Below are 24,149 nucleotides of genomic sequence, written 5' to 3'. Positions count from 1 at the left end.
GGAAGTATTTCATGAAGATCTTTTATGTTATGTCGTTAAGATTCAAAAATTCTAAAAATAGTTTTTTGGTGACGTCACACTTTAGAACTCTATTGTCCTTCCGAGAGTCCAGAAAAGTTATCAACCTTCTTTCGGCCAAGAAAATCTTGCTATAAAACCTTCCTCATAATGGGTATAAAATGAGCGTGGTCAGAAAACGCGTTACTCAACTAATCTTGATCTCCTGTCCTGGCAACTCTGCTTTTCTTAAAACATTTTGAAACATTGTATCTTGTTCTTAATCATAGATATTTTTGAGGCAGATGTAGTGCTTTGTTATTAATTGATATTTATATCAATTAATAACAAAAGCGCTTGTCATTATTTAAACATATAAATTATAATTAGTTAATACCTAATTTTTACAGTGCAACGAAGTTCTGCTATATTGAAAAGGAGGTTTATAAATGTTTCCTAACTTTTTATTTTTTGTCTGACTGTTTTTTGAAAGCCTACACGATTTTTTCAGCTTCCTCAATTTTCCAAATTTTTGGTCACCTTCCTCTTTTTGGTCACCGGCCAGTGCCCCTGGAGCCGTGATGTTTTTCTGACTCTGGTCCTATCCTGGGGAAATCCTCAGTTTTCTCTTAAACGGCATATTTTCTAACCAACCTGATGAAATTAGGCTCAAACTGTAATATAGAAAAACCATCATATCCCCCGACATTTTTAATCCTGTCTCGATATTTAACCGAACAGTTTTGGAAACTTTTATTTGTGAATGACACAACGGAGCATTTTCCAGTGTAATGTTAGATTCATATACCGTTTGTTTCTGAAGCCCGAACTCGAAAAAAATATGCTATATAATTTGGAAATTATTTACAAACTGACAAATTTACAAGTTAACGTACATGTGTGCTAAAGAATAGGATTTGATAAGAAGTTGTCTCAGTTTGTTTAGGTTTTGTAACCGAATAGAGATTCCTCAGTTCTAGGCCTGCAGCTGGCATCTAAATGAGTTGAATGGGTGCCTTAATTTACCACTTAACCCAAACATTTATTATTCTACCCTGCTGTTGATAACGTTATCTCGATAAGAACACAAAAGAGATTTTCTAACCTATTTTTTATCTTGGGGTTTCAATCTTTTGCCAAGCATTTAGTTTAAACTATTCTTACCTACAGTTTATCTTTCTGCCTCAATATTTTACTAAATATTTCAGGTAAAATATTCCAGATTAAACTGCGAGATTATAGAAAAACGTTTACTTTTTTCCATGCCTCGATTATTTCATTTGTTACTTGGAAACATGCTTATCAGATCAATAGGAAAAGTGAATTTAAAATACGAAATACATTTTAAATGTTTTTCGAATCATCAACGCAAATGACTTTGTTGAACGCTGTTCAATTGGAGCACGGTCTTGCGAAACTAAGACAAATTCAAAGTACTAGGGCGAGTCCTCGTGCTCAGGCCTCGTTTCTCTAGCATTCAGAGTTTCGTCTTCAGATTGTGGTTACCAGGCCCTCGATTTTAATCAGATGATTATCATGCTCCTCTTCCAGCGAAGACCAGCATCAACGTAGGCGCCAACCGTGGTATGCCAGTATTGAAGCTAGCTCGGCCCTTGGCTTCGTGTCTTAAGTGCACTTTCGCTGTCTCATTCATAGTCTGGAGATGGAAGTGACATTCTTGGCTCAGTCTCAGGAGGCTCAGTTTCTTCTGCAATGAATCCTGCAAATAGGTGGGTACAGAGTTATAAAATCAAACTTGTGAACATTTCTTGCAATAAAATAATTGTAAACAAAAGTACTATTGTAGCGCCAAAAGTTAACAGGACATACAAAGAGGGTCCAACTGGAAAATAACTCTGTAGTAAGAGGCATCGCCAAAGTGAGTATGGGGCTTGCTGTCGCTATCATTATGGTTAACTCGATTTACCATGGCTCGCAGTTTTATATCAACCGGCATGTCTTTTCAAACTCCAGTATGTTGATGTGAATTTTCTAAGGTAAAATTTCATATCAACATAGGTTCCGACACAGGCTGGAAATGGGGGAGGGGGCTAAGGGCAAAGTAAAGACCCATATCAAAAGATTTTGCAAAATAATCTTTGATTTGCAAGTGTGGATTGGCCATAGCTACCCTGGCCTTTGGCGTCGGCAGCCCTGGTCAACAGTGCCCGTGCTTTAGTTTTTAAACCGCTAAAGAACATACCATAGTTCGCCTTTATGTTCAGCTCCAGCGCACTATGTGACCTTTGCCTTGAAAGCGGTGGTTTCCGGGATGGAAGCTGGTGCGAGTGACGTCGTGATCTCCTTGGGGGCACGATAGGTTCCCTTGGGAGCACTTTTGGTGGTTGGGAAGCGGGCAACGTGAGTGATGATTGAGCGAAAACAGAAAGGCTGTGTCTCCTTTCAGGAATATGGTTCACCTGGAGTCTCTCATCTGAACCTTGAAATGACGGAGACAGCCTTGGAGGTGGGGTCAAATCCAGTCTTCGCTGAAAGATGACGAAAATTCATATTCGCAAGTTTTTAGATTAACATTCCTGGGAATTTCATTAAAAAGAGGAGCGCAATAATCAACCTGCCGCTTGATCATATCTTGGTAAGAGGTCCAGTGGTAATTTTGTATTCGTCAAGAAACAAAATCTTCATCTGGTACATATTTCTTTCCTGTTTAATTTCTCTCCACCTGGTAAATAATGATCCCAACTTTTTCATGAATTTCACGTTCAATTTTGTTGTTTCGAAAAATGACTTTCATAAAAGGCTAGATTTGTTGATGATCAAATTGCACATTGAAAGCCACAAAATGACATATAGATCGATGAAGCACAACATGCATTATCTTCAAAATTTGTTTTACTTACAGCTGGGTGTACCGGCACAGGCTGTGAAAAGGATGGAATGGCTTGGACAAACGAATTTCTCTTTTCAGCTCCAGTAGACGGTAAGTAGAACACGTCATCAAACGGACTGGAATCATCCACCGGTTCGTTGGAGAAAGGGAAAATGTAGAAGGGGTCAGCAATACTGACTGTCGTTGATAATGTCCGTGATCGTGTTTCTGGTTGGAAAAATAAAAACTATCGCTTAGTTATCAATCTCTCTAATCGATCAATCAGATTGAAAAATAGAAAAATTGAATTTGTGACGTCATAAAATTCGACTTGAATTATCATTGCTTCAGGGAACCAGTCCACTATCTACCGTCGTACTTTTAAGTTGAAATGATCATAATGGTAAAGAGAAGCAAAATGCTTCTAAGCCTAACAAACGAAAGCATATATAAGGAAATCAGCGTATGCTCAGTAGACGTTGATTTATCATATGAATCCCGTTCAATGAAATTTTCAATCTTTTCGCTTGCTTTTGAAGGCCTAGAATTTTTCTTGTCTAGCAGTTATTTCACATACCTCTTCTTTGCTTCTCGATTTCTTGTCTAGCTCGCATCTGATCTTTCGCATATTGAGCCCTTGCTTTTCTACAAAAGCAAGAAAGTGCCAACTGTGAAACGCCTTGGAACAAAACAAATTGATATTGTCCCAGAACAAATCTCGCTTCCTTTAAAAATTCATTAGCTTCGCCAAGAACAATTACTTCTCTAAATGGTCCTGGTTATAAAGATCAAAGCTTTATTTGCTTAAAATTTAGTGCAATATTTTATGCAGAACATATTTCACATAGCTTGCCCACTTATTGAGGGAGAGCAATCTATATCAACACCTCCTGACTGAGACAATTTAAAATACAATTTGTTCGATATAAGCACTAGAGGCAGGGGGGTTGAGCATGAACGTAGAGATTACCTTAGACTTTTATAACGACTCGCAACAATTGCAATTACTGTGCAGATGACCAATACAGCGGCAGCAATTCCCACAATAAATGTGTACGTCACCCAATAGTCGTTATCTTCTTTGTTTTTGTTTCCATTGGCAACTGTATTTGTTGTAGTCTGGATGGTTGGAGCAATGATAGGCGTTGTTGCTGTTTGCTGTGGAAGACAAAAAGAATCAAACGAACTCAATCAAAGTTTCTAATTCTAAGACAACATTCAATAGCTATAAAGAAACCAGCCTACTTGATATTAAGCAATGATTAAGGTGAAGAATACCTAAGCAAAGCGAGTAGCAATAAATATGTATAAGTAATATCTAAGTATAATGACCTGGGATAAAGCCTACGCCGCAGACCCAATCCTTCAATCTCTTTGGAGAATTGGGTCTGCGGCGCAGGCTACCTGGGATAATGATTCTTTAGGTTGCATCCCCAATGAAAAAGATTCTTTATTCTGTCATTAAATGTCAAATCGAACATGATGAAAAAAGATAACACTAACCAAGGTCATAGGGCCTAACGTTCCGATCCCTGTTGTGGCCATCACTCTTGTTTTTGCGGCAGTTCAGGCTGAAATAAAAATTCACATACGATTACCTTTAAGAATAATGTAATGGATTACTCTTTCTGCGAAGCTGTCTATGGCTCTTAGATTGTATTTAAAAAATTAGTTTTCCCCTTAAGGCCTTATTACACGAAGATGGGATCTTCGTAGCACTTTGCAGCCCTACCTGGAGTGGAGATTACCAAATGAGTTTCGGTAATTATTTTATCTGAGTCCGATGGCTAACTTCTTAATGACTTTTCGACTTTAGAGGCCTGTAGCAACCCCCACCCCCTCCCCTGTAGTAGGATTTGATTTCTGGTTACGTGTTGACACTTATTATCTGCGCATGCCTAGTGTCTTGCCAGAAATAAAAAAAGTTTGCTAGGATTGGAAAGTAGTTGCGAGATGCAAAGGTCAAAATATAAAGGTTGAAAGTTAAAGTTCAAGAGACAAAGTTTTTCTTAGTGTTGAACTGCTAATGTGATTCAAATTGTTCTACCACACCTCTACCTTGCACCCATGTACAATCTGCTTCTTTTTACACTTTCTGTTCTCTGGTCTTGTAGAGACGCAAACATTAACATAATGAGCAGTTGGTGCACAAGAACACACAATTCTAAAGGCGCAAGGCCTCACTCTTATTGCTTATGTGTTGCAGTATTTTGGATTACGTTTACTGAAATTAATTAGGAAAGGTTTTGTATTTTTCAAACACGTGGAGAGAACTGCAGAAGGAATTCGAAACACTTTCACCGGGCCTGCTAGTGATGATATAAGCCACGCGTTTGCAAGCTCAAATTACCCTTTTATCACATCATTTAGATGCATCATGAGATGGCCTTGTAATTGCTGCAATGTACACAATATTTTGATAAAACAACAAGGAAACAATAGTTGAAGAAAGGATCCACCCGGACAGAGATTTTAAATGAACTTTCATTTTTCTATTTTCATTTCAATTGGTAAACAGAAATAAATCATTCAATCGAAACTAAAGTTAAAGGTTCATGTAATGCAATATTAACATTATGCATTGTTAGAACTCGTGTATTGTATTTTAAAACTTTTCAAACACAGTCAAAGTTATTTTGATTATTCTTTTTTCAAATAGATTAATTCCTGCTTTATACCTTTTTCTGTACAGTTGAGGCCATATTTGATAATAGAAACTGTTTTGACAATCCGAAAAACTTTTGTCCGCGTTTGAAAATAATCAGTTACGTAGTATAACACGCCAAAGCGGAAAAATCTGCGTAAAAATGTGTGACGAATATCTTACAACAGACTGTTGGAAGAGATGACATCAAAGTATGACACGCTGGGTGATTATCAAAATAGTTAATCACCAAAGTGTCATGAGGGGGCCTTCTTTCAAGAAGCTAGATTCATTTCCCTGTTTCCATTCCACTCCCTTCACTTTTCCGTCTGATGCTAGTCTAATAGTCAAAGCAAGGCAGAGGGCCTTAAAATTTTTAAGATAGAGCCGCGAGAACCGGTTTGGCCCCAGAGCCTTCTTTGCTTTACTTCTTTTGTTAAAAGTATATTGCTTACAATGGATCTTTGATCTGAAGTTGAACGTTGCAGAAGGTTTTCCCATGTTACAAGGTAACTGGGAAGAATATTGTCCCGCGTGACACAATATTACACAGCGTAGGCGATTTTCGTAACTTGTACATAATGGCTTTCTTTAGCAATTAACATTCAAGTCAATTCACGTGCTATACATAGCTTTTAGCGCTGTAATCAAATATCCTTTGTTTGAGAATAGAAAATATATTGTTGTATTGTTATAAATTAGCGGTGTTTCTATGTTGAATGTTCATCGCAACAAAATAGTTAATGTCTTTTCAACTTAGATACAGAATTTGCCATCTATTACTCTTGGAATGTGCTGCATTAGAAGTGGCAGTGAAGTAAATAAATGAGGCAAGAAAATACGAATGTTTCATTTTCTCCAATATTTTTTAGCTGGTACAAGCAACTTGTAGAGCTAGGGACTTTTGCCAGGGTGAAGCTTTGATTTAAGACGAGTTTTTGAGAGGGCCCCTCCATCTTTTCATAGCACAACTCCCCTGGATGAAATTAAACTGTGGAAGCCTGACATCAGAATTTTGGTTTTTTTGCTTTGGAAATTACAAACAAAATCTATTTTACCCAAATTTGATTGAAAAAATTCTCCAAGAAATTTTCCATTAAACTAAATTGCATGTTTTTCGCAAACTGTTTAAAATATATAGACACTGTTGTTTTCTGAACATGTCAAGTTTTGAATCTTGAGTTTTGAATATTTCTTAATCTCCATCTACTCTTATTAAACGTATGCAGCAAAAATGCCACATCTTTCAAAGGTCTGAAACTTTCCAAATCAACATTACGTAATTGCAGATCGTGCCCAAGCCCCAGGCAGTAAGTGGAGAACACTATCGGTTCCTTATTGCTCTGGACACCCCCGCGTCGTCTAAGTTCCTTTTCGCGCATGACGTGAGAAAACTCCTTCAGACACGACGACGCAGAGCGCGGAAGCCACGTATCAGAAGTACCGCAAATGCCGCATTTCTCCAGAACGGCAATATTTCGCCTCAATTAGCGGTGCTGTAGTCATAACAAGTTTCTTTTTGTCTCTTAGGGTATAATTATGCTTAGCGAAGGGTTGCATCAAAAACCCCGAAAATGTATATAAGATCACGAACTTCAACTCTTCCAACAAGAAAAGCCAAGCCTTCCTAGCAGTTTTTGTTACACTCATTTGTATAAGAACACTGAGGCTCTATTTGCCAACAGCGTAAGCAAAATTTAAGAACATGGCCAGCCTCAGATGAAAACTTTAAGACAATGTTTTTTGATAATTTTATCTTATTATTATCTAAAGGCAAATTTTATCGACAATAAACCATGCTATTAAAAATGCTATGGTAAACTGTTATTAATAGACCTTAGAAGCAACTTATAGTATGTAGTTGTAGAAAAATTAATGTTGAGATAAAAACATATTTAAAAACGCCCAAGCCTCAAATTATCCAAGCACCCCAAGCCTTGGTAAAAACATAGTTGATGGTAAAAAGTATCTGGTTCTTATAAAAAGAGTGAATGCTTCAGTGTTTTACGAATAGATATTTTCCATATCTTATTTGCGATTCTTCTCACAAAATGACCTTTCTCGTGTAGTATCCTTCATTCAAAGCCCTATGATTGAAATATCCTATCGCCAAGGTAACAAAGTCGGCATGGTTCGCAACTGCGTCTTCTCATTTGTCTTTCTTGCAATGTCATCACAGCATCGCAATACCTTGAATTGCTATGCATTTTCACCTTCTATTTCAATACCCACGCAGTTTGCCTTTCATCTTTGATATTGCAGCAATGAACCTCTCTATCCCCTTTTTTGTATAAGTCGACTTTTAGATCCAAAATTAAACTTGCTTACACTGAAATGCGTGTAAGTTGGACGTTTTGAGCTTAAGGTAAGGCACTTTTTAAAACATTTTTAAAATAAAGAATACTCTAGTACTTACTGTGCACAATGCCTACCTACCAGTATGCATAAGTATGGACCTTCCAGGGTCCGTTTGTCACTTAACCCTTTAAAAATTAACACTATAAAACATACTGCCTTTGAATGAGCCATAAATAAAATCCTGACTATATATCTAAATGGAAAAGAGATGCGTTATCGCCAAAAGAATCAACGTCCCTTTTTCACTTTTAAGCTCACTGCAACAGAGGCAATCCTTTTTAAATTCTAAATGTAAATTTAATTAACGTCTCCATATTTCATGAAAAGGTCAAACCAAAGAGAAAAAAGATGCAAGTGCAATACAGAGCTGCTGATGACCTCATTTTGCAGCCAAACCCTCGTAGTTTAAGATATCACCAAAAATAGTAGTAAGAATTATTAAGAATAGAAGGCAATCTTTGCTTACCTGCCAAACCTTGAATCTTTATTACGGTAATTCACTAAAAGTTTCTTCCAAAAAGTCTTTGTGGTTTCAGCTCTTGACGTTCGATCTTCTTATGTCGATTGAAAAGTGTTTATGATCGATTCAGGGTAGACGACTGCAATTTAAAAACAATTAAGACACCACGATTTAACAACCTGACTGGTAAACTACCCCAGACGCCTTTGCGGGCACGTCGTACAAAGAATTCCGGTTTGGCGGTCTGTAATTTTCTCGTAGCTTTAGAAAGTAATTAACAGTCGCTAGGACTGTGTCATTCATGTAGCCTTGTTTATGTTTGCGTCACAAAATAACCGGCGCTTCACAGCCGAAGATCAGCCTAAGCCACCCCGCGTTTGCTTGTTAACCCGATGTGCTGTTTTTCACGGCGACTGTAGTGTATTGGCACTCCACTCTGTACTTGGAAATCCAGCCATACCTCGCGATTTCATGTGCGTTCTATTGCGTTTGTTGTGTTCATTATGACGTTGGCCTGGCAAGAAAAGTGTTTACCCATTTCCTTAAAATTATAAGGTTCACTATAAGAGAGTTTGTTGAAAAAAAAGGGCTGCAAGATAATTATGTTAATGAAGAATCTTATGTTAATGAAGAATTAATTAAGGGACGCATAAGTCACAACAAGCTCTTGCCACAAGCTCCAGCGGGTCGCTCCACCTACGCCAAGTATCAGATTCATCATGACAATGCACTTTCGAATGACAAACATTAGTTTTGCAGTTGTTTCGAGAAAAGATTTGATGAAGAAATGCTCAATTTTTTGGATTTTTATCTCATTGAAAATACCATTTATAGGAAATACAGTTACAACAAATATAATTTCTTTTAAGATGTTTTATAGTTTTAAGACCCAGACAAAGTTGCTTCCTAGGAAGATTGGTATCCCTGTTCACTGTAGATTTGTTCAAATGACGTAACAACCAGGAATGCCTGCGTCAGGGGGAATGGGGGCTATGGCCCCTCTTCCCTCGTGAAATTGAGCACTTTTCTTCGTTTTAATAATGTTTTGCCGTTTTTCTTGGCGATCTGCCCCCGTTACCCACAGGCTTCCCTGACACAACCTTACTTATAAGTAAAAAGTTTCTTATATCTAGGATGTCTCTGGATCCATCGTTCAACAATCTCCTTTTAGCATAACACACATCCCACACCACTGCATTCCACTGTCAACGATTTGTATTGGAATCACTTGCTGCAGGGACTTACAGTTACTGTGCAATAGAACCCATGAAACAAAGAACTTGATAAACTGGTTTTCAATTTCAGTTTTCAATTTCCCTGTGCCCAAATGACTCTCCCCCTTTCCAGTCACCGTTCGAAATTCCCCTCCCCAGTCCTTACCTTTATTTGACTAAATGATGCTCTGTTATCTAAGCTAGCATAAGCTTTATTGACAAATATCAAACTTATTCTCCATAAACGTTCATTTCGTTCAATGACCTTTGAACTAAGGTCATGATACAACCTTTGAACTAACAGAATTCGACTTGAAGCCCAAAGAGGTCATAGAACTGCTCAAGACATCGGCTAATTCTTTGTTCACTGCTAGATTTGTATTCAAGAAGTCAGCTAAATGATTTTATACAAGCCAGGTTTTACAGGTTGATTCATTACTAATTGGCATGAGCGCCCAATTTGAAAATGGTTTTGAAAAAAAGCAAACATTTCACAACATACTAAAAGCTTTTTCATCTGACACTCCTCAAAGTATGAAAGGTCAAAATTATCAAGCAAATTAGATAATTATGAAGACTGCTCATTTATCAAGCTAGAGTTTGTCTAGTTTTGCAATCAAAGAAAGTTCAGAAGACTGAAAGTAGTACAATTAAGTTTGCTTATTCAGTATGTCATTATGTAAGAATAATTTTGAGCTTCTTTAATTCAAATTAGTTTAATGATGTTTTACGCGGTTATGTAATTAGAGCTATTGTCTCGAGTCCATACAAGCGCAGCACATTTATCATTCTCATCAATCGTTGATGTTTGACTTCCTCATTTTTTGGTAGATTACTCCAAGTCGTTCATTAACCCACAATAAAAGATGCGTCAGTTTTGATAAGGAGAAACATAAGACAAGGCCTAAGGACAAAAAACTCTGTCAGCTGGAAATCTTTGTAAGAGTTGTTATTGCTAGTACAGTCAGGCAAAATGGCGTTTCGACTTCTCTGTCATGTTTTAAGCTACAATCACAGCACAAACATTTGTTGTCCCGAATACTACTACTTCCGTTTCCCATTCCCCCCCAGAACAATGTTTATAGTTTAGAGAAATATCATACAAGTCACAAGAAAAAGCACACTCCATAAATCCTTTTTTATAGTAAAACAACATTGTTCCTGGGGGAGATGGGGGATGGCTGAACTTGCCTTTGAAAACTGACGTTAGGGTTCCATTCCAAGAATTTTGGCAGTGATTGTAGCTTTTTTCATGTACAGAAACCATTCAACATTTACACGTGATTACTTGACCCAAGCCACAAAATTACCATTATATGTCATTTGCAACCAATGGGCCTGTAGTTAGACCTCCTCGATAAACAGTAAAACAAATTCAAGAAGGGGGCTGTTACAAACACGTTATAATTACCAAGGCACCGCAATGCGTTCTTTTTGTTCAAGCGTTCAATACTGGCAATTAAGCAAGTGCTTGATACCACAAAACACGGAGACCGCAACTGGTTGTATAATTACAATACCAAAATTAGATAATGGCAATTAAGAAGTAATGTATTTCAATAAGAAATGTCTAGAAGAATGGGATATTTACAGTATTTAAGAACTTCAGTTAATTAGCTGCTTTTGTAAGAGACAGCACGCGTTGCATAATTACAAAAATAAAAGACTTGTGGTTTTCTGGGAGTTGATTTATAGCAACGGTAACAGGTTATTCTTTTGTTCCACATGGAGGGGCTTGTTTGCACCCTAATAAGCTCCATATCAGCCTTTATGCGCTAGTCTTCGTCTATTTTAATTGACCAGCCCTAATTGATGTATGCATGTATAGAATCCATCTGTTTTGAAAAAAGCAGAATATACAGTAGGCAGTTATAAAAAGTGTTAATGATTGGTACCAAGTTCCATTTAGAGACGGTTCCCAGGCCTTTATAACTCTCAATGATGTTGAGGGTGTAGAGACGACTATTCCATAGATCTTTTAAACGAACTTTTTTGCCTCAAAGTTGTTTTTAGTTTTTACTTTGCTGATTTTCTTTGGAAAATATTTTGATCTGCATGGGTTTTCTGCGTTTATATTCTTCCAAAAATGCTCAAATTCAAAACAATAAGCAATTTTAGGTCCCGAAAATAAGAAACCAACTAAGAAACTTCTATTACTAAACATCAAAATTTGGATGCCAATTTAAGAGACTTTCAGTACTTAGTGCTGATCCAAGTTTCTTATAAAATGAAAAAGCTCTTTCTCTTGTAAGATGGGTGGAGCTTTTGGCTAGCCAAAAATTTCAAAACTTAGTTCTTTGATCACAAATACATTAAAATGCATTGAAAATTATTTTTCTTTTTACCAAAATATAAGGAAGTGGATTATATCTTTGTTTAGTTTCATGCAGTTTTCAGTAAACAACATGCTTGTAGAAGTAGTAAAACTTTCTAGCTTTAAAATAACCTTTGGATAAGACTGCCTCGAAAAAACCTTTGCTGCTCGTGGTTGTCTTAAATGTCCCTACAAGATTTAGCAAAACATGTTGTGTTCTTTCCCTCGAGTCTCTTAAGCAGTTGGTTTGCCTTTGAGAGTCTCACTGCTAGCGATGGTCGTAAGGTTATTGGTCTTTACTTTTGAAAAACCACTTGAATATCATCGTCTTTCAATTCATCTGAAAAAATACTTTCGTCCACACCCTTATTGAAATGATCATGCAAGAAGGAGGCAACTATGCCAGAATTGCCTTTAATTGTCTTAGCCTGGAATACTACCAATAGACGAGGCCTTTTTAGTATCAAGAATATCAGTGTGAGCCTCATCATTGCTACATTTCCTTTTTTGATTTGATGGGGAATGTATCATTCAATTGCAGCAGAAACAGAATGGAAAGACCTATCAGCAAGCGATTCACTGAGGCAACTAGCTAAAAATAGTTAGTGCTGCTGTATAGACAGGGCCACGCCCTAATTCAATAGGTAACGCCCTTAAACATAAATTTTTTTTGCAGATGAATTTTTCTTTAAATTCTGCAAAAAGCAAATCTTAAACTGAAGTTTTGAAATATCAATGATATAATCTATCTTTTGAGAAACAAACCCTTATAAAAAACAAGCAAGTTGGTTTATTCTTACTATAAGATTTGTAGTCTTCAAATGCCTGTTATGGGGTATGGCTCAAGAAGCTGCTTATTTTCCTCACAAATCCGCTTTATTGCAACAAGCCTCTACAGCTTAGTGAAAGTTCAAGTTGAACCCAACTAAATTTGACAATGAAAAGGGGCCAAGGGTGTCAAATAAGGTTGCATTTATCCTTGTGGTCGTTGCAATAGTCTTATTGAGATACATTCTCACTTTCCTCTGAGTGATATATGATTTTCTGAAGTTACTGAAATTATTTCAGCTAAATAACTATTCGATGCAGTTTTCACTGCTCTGTTTTCTTGAAAGTATTTCATTTTTCTAATTTAAGATGATGTTGACGAGTTTTCTACTTCTTCATTGAAAAGAATTTTTAGTGATTTTTAGAATTTCTTTTTGTTTGCCATGTCCTCGAAGTCAAGTTTCTTGTAATCCCTTTTCGCTTGTCCCAGTTTATAAACAATTGCTTCTCTGTTTTTAAATGCCTTTAGATCGTCAACATTGCATTTTGTGTAGTTAATATTCCCCAATTGGGGTTTTTATTGCCCTTTTATTAAGAGCTTTGACCGTTAGCGTGAATACAATCTTTCGTTATTACCGTGCAATGATTATAATCGTGCAATATACCAAGGGCTAAAGCTTTTTAAGTTGTAAAAATTAACATTGCTTAATTCTTCCTTAAGACTATCTTGGAATTTTGAGTGGTCAAATTTGCTGTTGTAGCGATTTGTACTGTTCCTAGTGCCAACAAGATTTCAAAGCAAGATTACAGTTCAACACAACTATTCAGGGACCAGGGTTAATTATAAGGAACTTTGTCACTCCACATGTTCAAAATTTTTGGCTGTTACCTTTGGGTTACGTTTGCGATTGAAAATTTTCATGACCACATCCATCAAACTAAGTAACTATAGTGTACGGCGTTTTCCTCTGTGAAGTTGTCGAATTACATTTTCTCTCGGCCAAGCTTTTTAAAAAGAATGGAAAAGTGGTTTAGGTTTAAACATGTTTTGAGAATAAAGAACTTAAAAAGCAAGATTAAGGACAAAACAATTTTAGAACGCTTTTAGATACTGAACATATTTTTGAGAGATTTAATAGAGAATAATAATTGTTTTTGCTTTCAATGTCGTAATTCTATTATATAACCTTTTTATCTACAGGTAGTTACTACTATCTTATTTTTCATTACCAAATCTCTCAATTGTAGTTTTATCACTGCACAAATTGATTATCAATGCACGTTAAAATAAACTCCGTCAGGAACTACATCAAATCAAAACAAATCCTTTCATAATTTTCCTTGCAAACTTATCCAGCAACCCTTTTTTCAATACTTAAGAGTTAAGACCTGGATGGGTTGATACTTAAGACCTTAAAAAGATTAAAAAAGGAAGTTCACTAAATGACACTTTTCTTCCCTTTGCTAAATTCCTACAGCGTTCGTCGCATATTTGATGTACGTTTTTTGTGGGTTGACATCACTGGTTGATATTCAAAGATACGTCTTTCTATACAGACCATTAGGTGAACGTTTCCTCTTCAGTCTTTCAGGATAATCACTTGGATATAGGTAATTGAGTAACACAGTAACGTCATGATGGGCAAATTAAAATTCTGTTCAACACTTCTCACACTTTTTTGTTGACTTTTGTATCTTTAGTATTAAAAACTTTTTTAAAGCTTTTTAAATACCAAGTGCATAAGAGCTTCTTTTTAGAAGCACGAAAACGTAAGAGTACACTCTTTAGCAGTTTTTAAGGTTGACGGTAAGCAGTACTATGGTATATAAATTTTCTGGCTCTTTCCGGGCTCGGTTTCGTACAGACGGTTCTTTAAAGACATAATGCGTGTACACACACATAAGCATCTGTTTCCCAAACCAGCACCTCCTCAGTCTTCTCAAAACGCTACAATCTTTTCCAAAGTTCTTGCAACGTACAGTTGCTTAAGTGCTGTTCGAGAAAAAGAAGATATTTCCAGCACAAAGAATGCTGCTGCAGCCCCTCTTCTCAAGAGCAATGGGGTTGTTAAGAGTAACTCTGTTAAATAGGAATCAATGGGACACAGTCAATTGGAGAACAGCGAAGCTGATTACGAAATTAATTGGAAAGGGATAGGACAGTGCTATTTAGAATGTGCAAAATAATCGTGTAATTTATCAAAAGATGTGTCTAGCCCTGAATATTTTTCGTATTTTAAGCAGATATTTTCCTGCCAGGATTTTTCCCTCCACATACAATTTTATTGCAATTTTCTCTCTCAAACTTTCCTGAATTGTGTATTGCTCTAAAGTTTTTACTCTAAGTTTAAAGGGTGTAGCGCTGTAAAACTATGGTCAATTTTCGTAAGTCCCAAAAACTTCTTCAAATCCGTGTTACTGCTAACCACGATTTGCAGAAAACAAAGAAGCAAGAGAAAGAGAGAGAGTGGGTCTGGCATTGACATAAAAACTGACGAAGGTAGAATGTCTTATGACAAGCAATTCTATTGTAAACTGCAATGTAAAAAAATAACTCACTGTCAACCCGGAAATCATATTGCATATGTCCACCCGGAAATCAAATTTTAAGTAAAAACAAATTTTTTATATACTCATTAATGCTAAGAGTTTGTAACTAAATATCATATTACAAGGTATAGAACCAACAAGATATAATTGGCTAGCCAGCTTCTAATACATCCTCTTTCAACTGAGAAAAGTCACAAAGAGTCTTCTAACAGTACTGTGTTACAATAAAGCCATTGATTCAGCGACCTTGACTAAGCTGATTTGCGTGCTAGTAAATTGGAGAGATGTGGAAAATCCATTCAAGAAGAACTCTACAAACCAATCGAAAAATTTCTTTATCTTCAAACGAATACTAGGCCACCAGGTCCTTATCTTCGAACCTCTTTTTACAAATATCTTTAGCCTAGAAGATTCATAGCTATTTAAAAAAAAATTTCCAAAACACGATGAAAATAACGTAGGGTTTAGCCATGGCACTTTATTTTGTCTGGTTAACCTTCCCCGCGAGTTTTTACGATATGATCGTCATACTTTCTAAGTTTTTTAAGATATTAAGGTAGTTGAATGGCAGGCTGGCAGACCTGTCACACAATTGCAGCTGTAAACTACAATCTTAGATAAAACTGTTGAGATAAGATTGAATTTTTATAAATGCAAGAAAATGATCATAACAGAAATAACTTTTTCCCCATTCCTTCAAACCAATGTTGGAGTTGTAGTCACAGCATCTAAGAGCAGTTTGAGTAGTTTTTGCATTGAAATGAAGAGAGATTGAAAAAGGGTAATGTTTTTTCGAAAACCTCAAACATTTCTGCTCGGGTTTGTAGATGTTAAAAGAAAGAAAAACTGAAAGATAAATTAATTTCAAGGAGCTGTTTATAATATAATTGAAACTTCAATTGCCAGAAGAAATTCTATTTTCTTTTCTCAAATTTGCAGTTCGTGATCTTGTTTGAATCACACAAGGTGACAACATGAAGCTTTTCTGACTGCTGCCTATCTCCTCCCTTGTTGCCTGTGGGTTTGATCTGCCATATCTCATGACTTCTAGATTTGATGTGCCATGCCTTATATCTGAAGCGACATCTGGATTATCGCCATTTTCACTGGTCGCTCCCAATGAAGCTTGCACTAGGTTCTTTTCTATTTCATCTTGAGTGTTTTCGTGCACTTTGGATGCATCAACACATTCTCCATTTGAGGCACGCATCTCGACTGAGCTTTCTTTTTCGTGTTTCAACGAATCAGTCCAATCTGAAGCAGTTTGTCTCTGATCGATTGGGTCACTGGGACGTCTATATAACGGCTTCTCTTTTACAAGTAAAGGTTCCGGCTGGTCACTAGCTTTGTTAAATTTTGTTGAATCTTCACCCACTAACCATCTTTCATTTCCAAGAGTATTTTTACGTGAAACATGAGGCTTTGATTGACCTTCTTTAAGTGTTTCGTTTGGGTTGTGAGAATTGACAGTGTCTTTCTCTTGAGTACCACCAAAATCAGACTGCTTGTCCTTGGCATCAATATCGTTAACGAGATCACAAACCAAGCATTCACATTTGCTACAAAACAATGCATCAGTCTGCACAGCAGTAGAGTTTTTCGTTTGCGATAGAGGCCTCATAAGAGTCGAATAATCCTCCTTGTCGAAAAAATCAATATCTTTCTTGGAATCTTCTTCTGATTTGATTGTCTGCGTTGCTTTGTTGCAGGGTAACAGACAGTCACCCTCAAAACAGGCCTCTTCCTCGAATTCTTCATCAAAAGTTTTGCTTTTGTTGGCAAAGTTATTGTCTTCCTCTTCTCTTGTGTATATCGCCTTCTTTTCAAAGTTGTATCTGAGCATTTCCTTCAATAAAACAGAAAAGTGATCGATCAGTGTCGGTAAGAAGAATGTGAAATGATGTTTAGCAAGATGATCTTTGTTCGTCATCTTTCATCGTGGGTCTAAATTGACCACATTCAATCCCGCCTGACTTTTTCGACACATTTTGCACCCCCTAAAAAGATGCATCTTCCTAGAAAGGTTTCAAGCTTTGTCCTTGGACTCGTCATCTTTCATTAGCAAATTTTGTGCTTCTAGTTGGAATCATTTCATAAACCTTTTTCAAGATCTTGCTCTGTTTCACTTGGAAATACTTTTTATAGCTCATTCTGCTGCATCTCATAATTAAAACTGAAAATAACGACAACAAAATAAGCACTTTTCTGTTGTAAAATCTCACAAAGTAGTAATTAGGACCTACCTCTTTTGGTAGTATGCTCTCCTCAGAACTGGCATGGAAATCAAACTCGCAATCACCTTCTAAAACACAGAAAATATCTTTAGTAATAAGACACCATGCCAAGGCCTAAAAGCCCATTTTAAAATGCCTTTTTTTGAAATAATGAACAGCCAAAGTTTGGAAAATGTAAACAATTAATTGCGTCTCCTTGCACTCATCCTTGCATGTGTTTAATCACAGAAATCTGAACGTGAGCCCGATTAGTTCAAATTGAACCGTCTGTCAGACAATGACCGACCAATGAATGGTCATCAATCTGAATAAAAGTTGCGGTGACCCCTGGACAGACACAAAATCTATCAGCTGCTTAGAGATCACTCAGGTGGATACACTTTCAAAATTGTTGTTATAATTGAAATTTGTTTAGAATTTCCATGAAAATATGATTCAAACCTGACTTTATTCTGGAATGTTCTGGAGACATCCCCTCGTCATCACAACCGCCGTCCATTTCAAGGACCTGAGGGGAGAATGCGTGATACAGCTTGTTACACAAACGAAAATACCTTTTAATTTCATCTCTACAGTGAAGCTGTGAAACATTTAACAAATGTACGCCTCGTTGAATAGTTATTAAAATTATCTAATGAAACTACATTCATGAAATGTTCTTTGCACCAATTTCTGAAACTTTTATTGAGACACATTTTTAAATGATGTAGGAAAGATGATCTAAACTTTCACTCCATAATGTTGGAATGACTTACTCTGGTCTTTTGTGTTATGTAAACAGTTACTTTTAATGAATCTATTTGCATTGCAAAAGGTCAGTTTCTTTTGCAAAGAGTAATGACAAATTCATACCATTCATAATCAGAAAATTGGAGTTGAACTTGATTCTAGTACTTAAAAGTAGCTGAATCATAGCAAATAAATTGTGTGTAAGAATTACCTCAACTAATGCTTCAGGCACGCTTTGCAGCATATCCGACTCATTCGATACAGGCAAATGATAGATCTACAAAAAAAACGAGAAACAACTCTGCAAATACACTGGTGTAACCAGAGTGGTTTACAAACCCTCTGTCCGAAAGCCCTTTTAGAAACAGATTAAGCAAGAAAGGCTCTGAAAGCACTATGCCACTCCCTGTTCCTTCCTGTCAAATAGCTCTGTCAATATAGGTGAGATCTTTTTTTGCAAGATAAGAATGTTTAATCTCATTGACAAAGTTGCAGTCCCAGTCTTTGCAGACTCTTCACTTTTACGCCTCTTTAAAACGTCCTGATTCTGCCACTAAATTAAACTTTTGAAGAAGTAGAGAATTCAATTTTACTCTGCAGTTAAATTTTTGATAGACTGTTAGCCAATACTGATGTCATGAAAAGCAATTACCAGGCCTTACCTTATCGTGGTCTTCTAAATCTTCGCAATCTCTCAGAGACAGGAATTTGTTTTCACTGGTTGATTCGTTAATGCAAACAGTCGACCTATAGTTTACTTCTTTGTCAGTATCACTATGAAATGATAAATTAAATGCTGACTTTTGCTTGAACATCTCTTGACGAAATCTGTCTTCTTCAGAATCATCCTCCAAGTCATGCATAACTCCAGCCTTTGTTTCTAAGCCTCTTGGACATAGCTGGTCCGTGTTTAGGGCCGGCGTCCTAGATACTGGCATTAACGGTTCAAAATCCTCCTTGGAAATGATATGTCGATGACTAAACACTGGGCTTGACAAAAAATCCTTGCTTCTGTTCCAAAAGTTTTTATGTATTGGGAAAAGGTCTGTTGTGCTATCATTTCTCGGAAGCTTTCTAAATGATGCAATGTTTGCAATATCGAACTGTTCTTTGTCAATACCTTGCCTGCTATTGCCTAAAAAATGGGCTGCAGTAGGAGAATTTGCTTCTGCATTAGGCAATTGCATGTTTACAATGTTTTGAAAAGTGCGTTTCATTTGATTTGTGCTTTGAAGATGATGGTTGGCCGATTTTGGCAATTGATTGTCTTCATAATCATCGTTTTCACGCTGATGTTGAGACGAAGGCGCATGCGTTAGCGTCGTATTCTTATCTGCTTGAAACTGCGGCATGGCGTTGAAATATGGCAGTGAAATATTTTCATTGCTTCTAGAAGCACTTGTATTTGCATCTTTTTGCAACTTGTTACTTATTCGTTGGCCCTCAGAACTAGAAACTGTGGGATGTGGAAGTTGGATTTTGTGTTCTCTGCTTGCACTGTCTAACAAAAAGGTCTTGTTCACTTGCGAAGCTACGTTTCTAGTGATATTCATGCCATCATCGTTCTTATTAGCAAAGTCGTTGGATAATTGATTCGTCGGTCTGCTTATAGGCGTGCTATGAGAAGTCACAGAATCTTGAAAAAGGTTACGAAGGTCCAAAATTCCTTCAGTTTTCTCATTTTGATAACTGTCTGAGATCGCCTCTTCTGTTGCCGGTTTCTGTGGAAAAAATCGCTTTTTGCTATATGTGACTGTTTTAAGTTTATCTTTACTGCAAGGAGTTTCTTTAGCATTTGGTAAATTCTCCTTGCCAATATTACTTTCTAATGAAGGCAGAATAGAAAGCTTGTTCTCAGGTCTGCTGAACTTTTCATTTTTGCCTGGGGAACCAAATTGTGTTAATTTTGAAGTTGTCCTTTCTTCCAAGGCAGTTTTGTCGTTCCTACGTCTCCTATTTTCAGCTTCAGCGATATGCCTATCAAGGATATCCCTCGGAAGGGGTGTCTCTCCCTTTTCCTGAATAGCAGCTGCACTGTGAATCCTTTGAAAACTTCGATTGCCATCATCTACTCTGCCAAACTCTAGTCTTGACTTCAACCCATGAAATGCATCACCATCATCAATGTTTACATTATGCTGGATTCGGGTTTTTTTCGGTTTGCTCAAATCAACAAAATTAACAGGTCTTTTTGAAGTCGCTGGAAAACCTGCATGGAAAGATAATATTTTTATCAATTGATCAAAGTCCTAATATTTATTATCGTTTATTATTATAAACCGCTAATTCTTAATTTTCCTTCGCCTTTCAAAGAATTCTCAAAGAATTTCCATTTTAAAGAATTAACCTTAAATTGCTAATTCTGATCCAAGCTTCAACAGTCTACTATGCCAGTGTATAGAGAACTTTTTTATGAGAAGAGCCATGTAGCACTAAATCATTTTATCATTTAAGTTTGGTTACATGAAGGTCAAACTTACTTTATTGTTTTCGATCTTTGAAATGAAGCATTAAGAGAGACTAAAATTTGGCACGGTCTATCTATATTTAATTCGAGTAATACCAGGGCTTTGCATACGCTGTAGGTTTCTAAGATTTCAAAGCCAAATGAGTTTTTTTACAATCTAGATGAGAAGGACTAACTTCATTTAGTGTACTGTATGTTTTTCAATACTTTGAAAATCACAGGCTATTATCAATCAAATCTTTAATCTCTTATGATAATTGTTACAAACCTGAAAATATAATATATATATGAAAATATGAAAAGATATGAAAATACACTTACGTTCAAAAAGTATTGGGACACCCTTCGAAACTTCGAAGACATTTTATGCAACAAATTCGGAAAGACTTTTTTGAAATCTTTCTCATTAAAAAAGTACGGCAGTTATTTCCATGAAATTTTCACAAGACATTGTTGATATTTTGAAGCCTTTCGTGTACGCCAAATAAAATTAAAAATACATCTACCATAAAATTTCTATAGGTCTCGAGACGAAAACATGGAAGCTCTGAAAACTCAAGAACTGAGTTAAGAGAAGCGCTTGCAAATTGCTTTCTACTATAATAAAGTAAATGGATTTTGCGATATTGCATCAATTCTCGGCTGCTCAATGAGTGCAGCTTTTCTGGTGTGTAAAAAGTTTTTCCGTACAAGAACAGAAAAAAAAATTACCAAGGGTTTGCAGACCAAAGAAGTTTACGACGCCGAGGGACGACAGGTCTTTACTGAGGGAACTGCGAAGTAATAGGTTTGAATCCTTACTACATATTATGTTGTCATGTAGAAGAAGCTAATTAATGGAACATAAGCAAAACCATGGCTATAGAAGCCATGAAAAATACAAATTTTCCAGCGTTATAAGAAGAAAATGCTCTCTCAAAGCAAAAATTACTCATCGACGATGAGTACAATGGCTTCTCCTTTAATGTTACGCAATTTTAAAAGTAGCTTGAATAAATGCAATAATTTAATAAATTTGTAGCATTTTCGTCGATGAAGTAAACTTTTTTTGAAGCTTAAAAGTTTGATTTTATAATTTCTTTAATAATTTTTTTTGTTATGCAAACGTGAAATTAAAAAGTTGTATTTGTTTGGACAGCTCTAAAATTTTTGGAAGGTCATGTGACTTTGCCATTGTTAGGCCATTCAACCCTTCTGCATATTTTGCTGTTATAATCAGGAAAATCGAAAGAATCCTGTGTTTTCTTGGTTATTCTTCATAAGTTAAAGCATTTTGTTAACTTTTTATTCCATTTTGGGGAAACTTGGGCCTAGATTATTTGTAGAAAGACTGCCTAAATCTGAAAAAGTTTCCGTTGCAAAACCGAATCCAACGGAACGCCATAATTCGTTTATCGAATTCGTCCCAATACTTTTTGAACGTAAGTGTATATGTTACAAACCTGAAATTTCCCTGCTGTTCAAAGGATACAAAAATAACAAATCTTGGCTGACAGCATTCTTATCAATCGATTTTCCATCGGATTTTGGTTTTATTTCTTCGTGCTTTTTTGCTTTCCTTCGCCTTTCAAAGAATTCCCGCTGAATTCTTCGTTCATTTTTCACTTTAACTCGTTGCCTAAAATTTAGAATGGAAATAAATAGAATGAAATGGTAACTTGACTTAAGCTTCAAACGACATTTTATGACGTTTTCCAATTAAGATTCAAAATTTGAGTTGTAAATAAATGATTAAATAGCATGATTAAATAGCATGATTATTGAAAGCAAGTGAACATGTGTTTTGAAAAGGCATTATCAGAAACATTCAAGCAAACTGATAGGTTATATCATGAAGCATTCTTTGATGAGCATCTTATAATACCATATCCATATTTAGAGAGCCTTTTCTGAAAATCTAGCATTCACTTTCCATGTTATTTCTAAATTGCGATCTAGGAGGTCAGCAAAGAAGCTTGAACCTAAACACTAACCTTGCTCCTCCAACCCAATTCATGACCGCATTTGTTTTGCAGCGATGCTAGTAATAAAACATTGCACGATTTTTCATCTTCTTCTTTCCAAGAAAATTTGTTACATTTATGATGCATTGCTTACGCCATCGTTTCCCGCCAGTTATATAAAAAGCTCCTCCCCATTGTCCAGATCGTTTCTTGGTGAAGGCAATGTGAGAATAGTTCAGTTAATGTCAAGATAAGATAACAAGCAAATTCATTCAATTACAAAATCTAAAATACTGAAAAGTTTTGTTTGCTGACAAAATCCAAATAGTTTTCCTTGCTGTCATAGCAAGCAAATATGAAATTTAATGCATACAATATACACTTTCTGGCATAGGGTTTTTAAAACAACTTTGACGGGAAGGTTTTAAGGAAACTTGATAGAAAAGCGGACAAAAAGTATTTCTTTTTGCTGAAAAATGATTTGCTTTTTACGCAATTTAAAAAAATTTACAGTGAAAAATTGCTCATGAAGTTGTGAATGAAATTCTTGAATATTTGTTAAGCATAGCAAAGAGATTGAAGTTTTCTACAATGTTTTCAACAATCATACAATGATAGAAATATAGCAAAACATTTTTAAAGAAACAGTTAGAAATGACTGTCTCAGAAAAAGGGGTGATTTCAATGAAAACTTGGTGGCAGGGGTAACTAGTGCCCAACAGTCCCGATATAGTTAAGATGAAAGTACACTCAAAATACTTAGGCACGAGCCAGTGTCTCACTTTGCTTTAAGTATTTCCTTAAACTCGCACAAAAGTTTCCTCAGACTTCGAAAAAATTCCTTTGATTTACGAAAACTTTTTGTTAAAGATATAGAAAAAATACGTTCCAAAAACTGTGACCATATTAAGTATCAAATCGAGTCTACAACAAATCATCTGAGACAAAACAATTTGTCTCTTGTAAAATAATATTTATGGTATTTGTTTCAGGGTAAAGCCCAAGCCAAATGCTCTCAACATTCAGGAAAAATTTGGAGAACAATTCTATTTTTGTCCACTTTTATCATTGTCTGACACTGAAATCGTCCGATCCTCACACAGAGAAAAGCAACAGGAGCGTAGCTAGCGAAGGGGGGGGGGGGGTGAAATAGCACCTAAATTTCTCTCTATTTATGTCTTCGTCGGTAAGTTTTGCTACTCATGACCCTCCACTCCCTAGTCTCGACGTTCAAGCTATGCCACTAAAAAGCAATGCAACTGATAGTGAACCAAAAGCGATAACATTTTTAAAATTTTTACTACTGTTTCTAAAGAGCTATTTGATGAAAAGTTTTTTTCGCTTTCCCTCTCTATTTTATCTATTTCAATTCAATGTTCTGTTTGGTTGAAAATGTAAAATTTCATTTTATCATAAAGGAGTTTTGAAAAAAATTTCTCAAAATTTTCAAATTTCCTTGAAATTTTCTCATCATCCTTAGAAAACTCTTTAAAGAGTTACAAAACCTTAGTTTAAGGAAATTTTCTTAGTAGTGAGAGCTAATTTACCTTAGAGTTATTTTTACTTTTTTTGCAATAAATGTTCGGTTACCTTTATTTATAACAGGGCCACATCCAGGGACTCGGGGCTTACCCCTGTAGA

At 36.1% G+C, this 24,149-nt stretch overlaps 2 protein-coding genes across 3 annotated transcripts; both read right to left on the bottom strand.

Annotated features, from left to right (window-relative positions):
* Positions 1-1,082: 1,082 nt before the first annotated feature.
* LOC135692942 (uncharacterized) lies at positions 1,083-8,753 on the bottom strand. 2 transcript variants are annotated; one of them, XM_065211296.2, is made up of 7 exons: positions 8,296-8,753; positions 4,331-4,398; positions 3,798-3,985; positions 3,405-3,472; positions 2,859-3,055; positions 2,201-2,486; positions 1,083-1,717 (listed from the first exon to the last, which is right to left on the bottom strand). In XM_065211296.2, the coding sequence occupies exons 2-7, from the start codon at positions 4,370-4,372 to the stop codon at positions 1,644-1,646; spliced, it is 855 nt and encodes a 284-aa protein (XP_065067368.2). In that variant the 5' UTR covers positions 4,373-4,398; positions 8,296-8,753; the 3' UTR covers positions 1,083-1,643. The 2 variants fall into 2 exon arrangements, with proteins under 2 accessions (XP_065067368.2, XP_065067369.2); XM_065211297.2 differs by lacking the exon at positions 8,296-8,753 and having other exon boundaries at positions 4,331-5,479.
* Positions 8,754-15,184: 6,431 nt separating this feature from the next.
* On the bottom strand, positions 15,185-17,523 carry LOC148960486 (uncharacterized). The gene is made up of 2 exons (XM_089111697.1): positions 17,379-17,523; positions 15,185-16,981 (listed from the first exon to the last, which is right to left on the bottom strand). The coding sequence occupies exon 2, from the start codon at positions 16,976-16,978 to the stop codon at positions 16,031-16,033; it is 948 nt and encodes a 315-aa protein (XP_088967823.1). The 5' UTR covers positions 16,979-16,981; positions 17,379-17,523; the 3' UTR covers positions 15,185-16,030.
* Positions 17,524-24,149: the final 6,626 nt, after the last annotated feature.

This window comes from Rhopilema esculentum, chromosome 3 (genome assembly GCF_057945365.1).
Source record: "Rhopilema esculentum isolate cy_ngs chromosome 3, ASM5794536v1, whole genome shotgun sequence".
NCBI lineage: Eukaryota > Metazoa > Cnidaria > Scyphozoa > Rhizostomeae > Rhizostomatidae > Rhopilema > Rhopilema esculentum.
The sequence above is the reverse complement of the archived record's forward strand: the minus strand, read 5'-3'. Positions and strand labels throughout refer to the sequence as shown.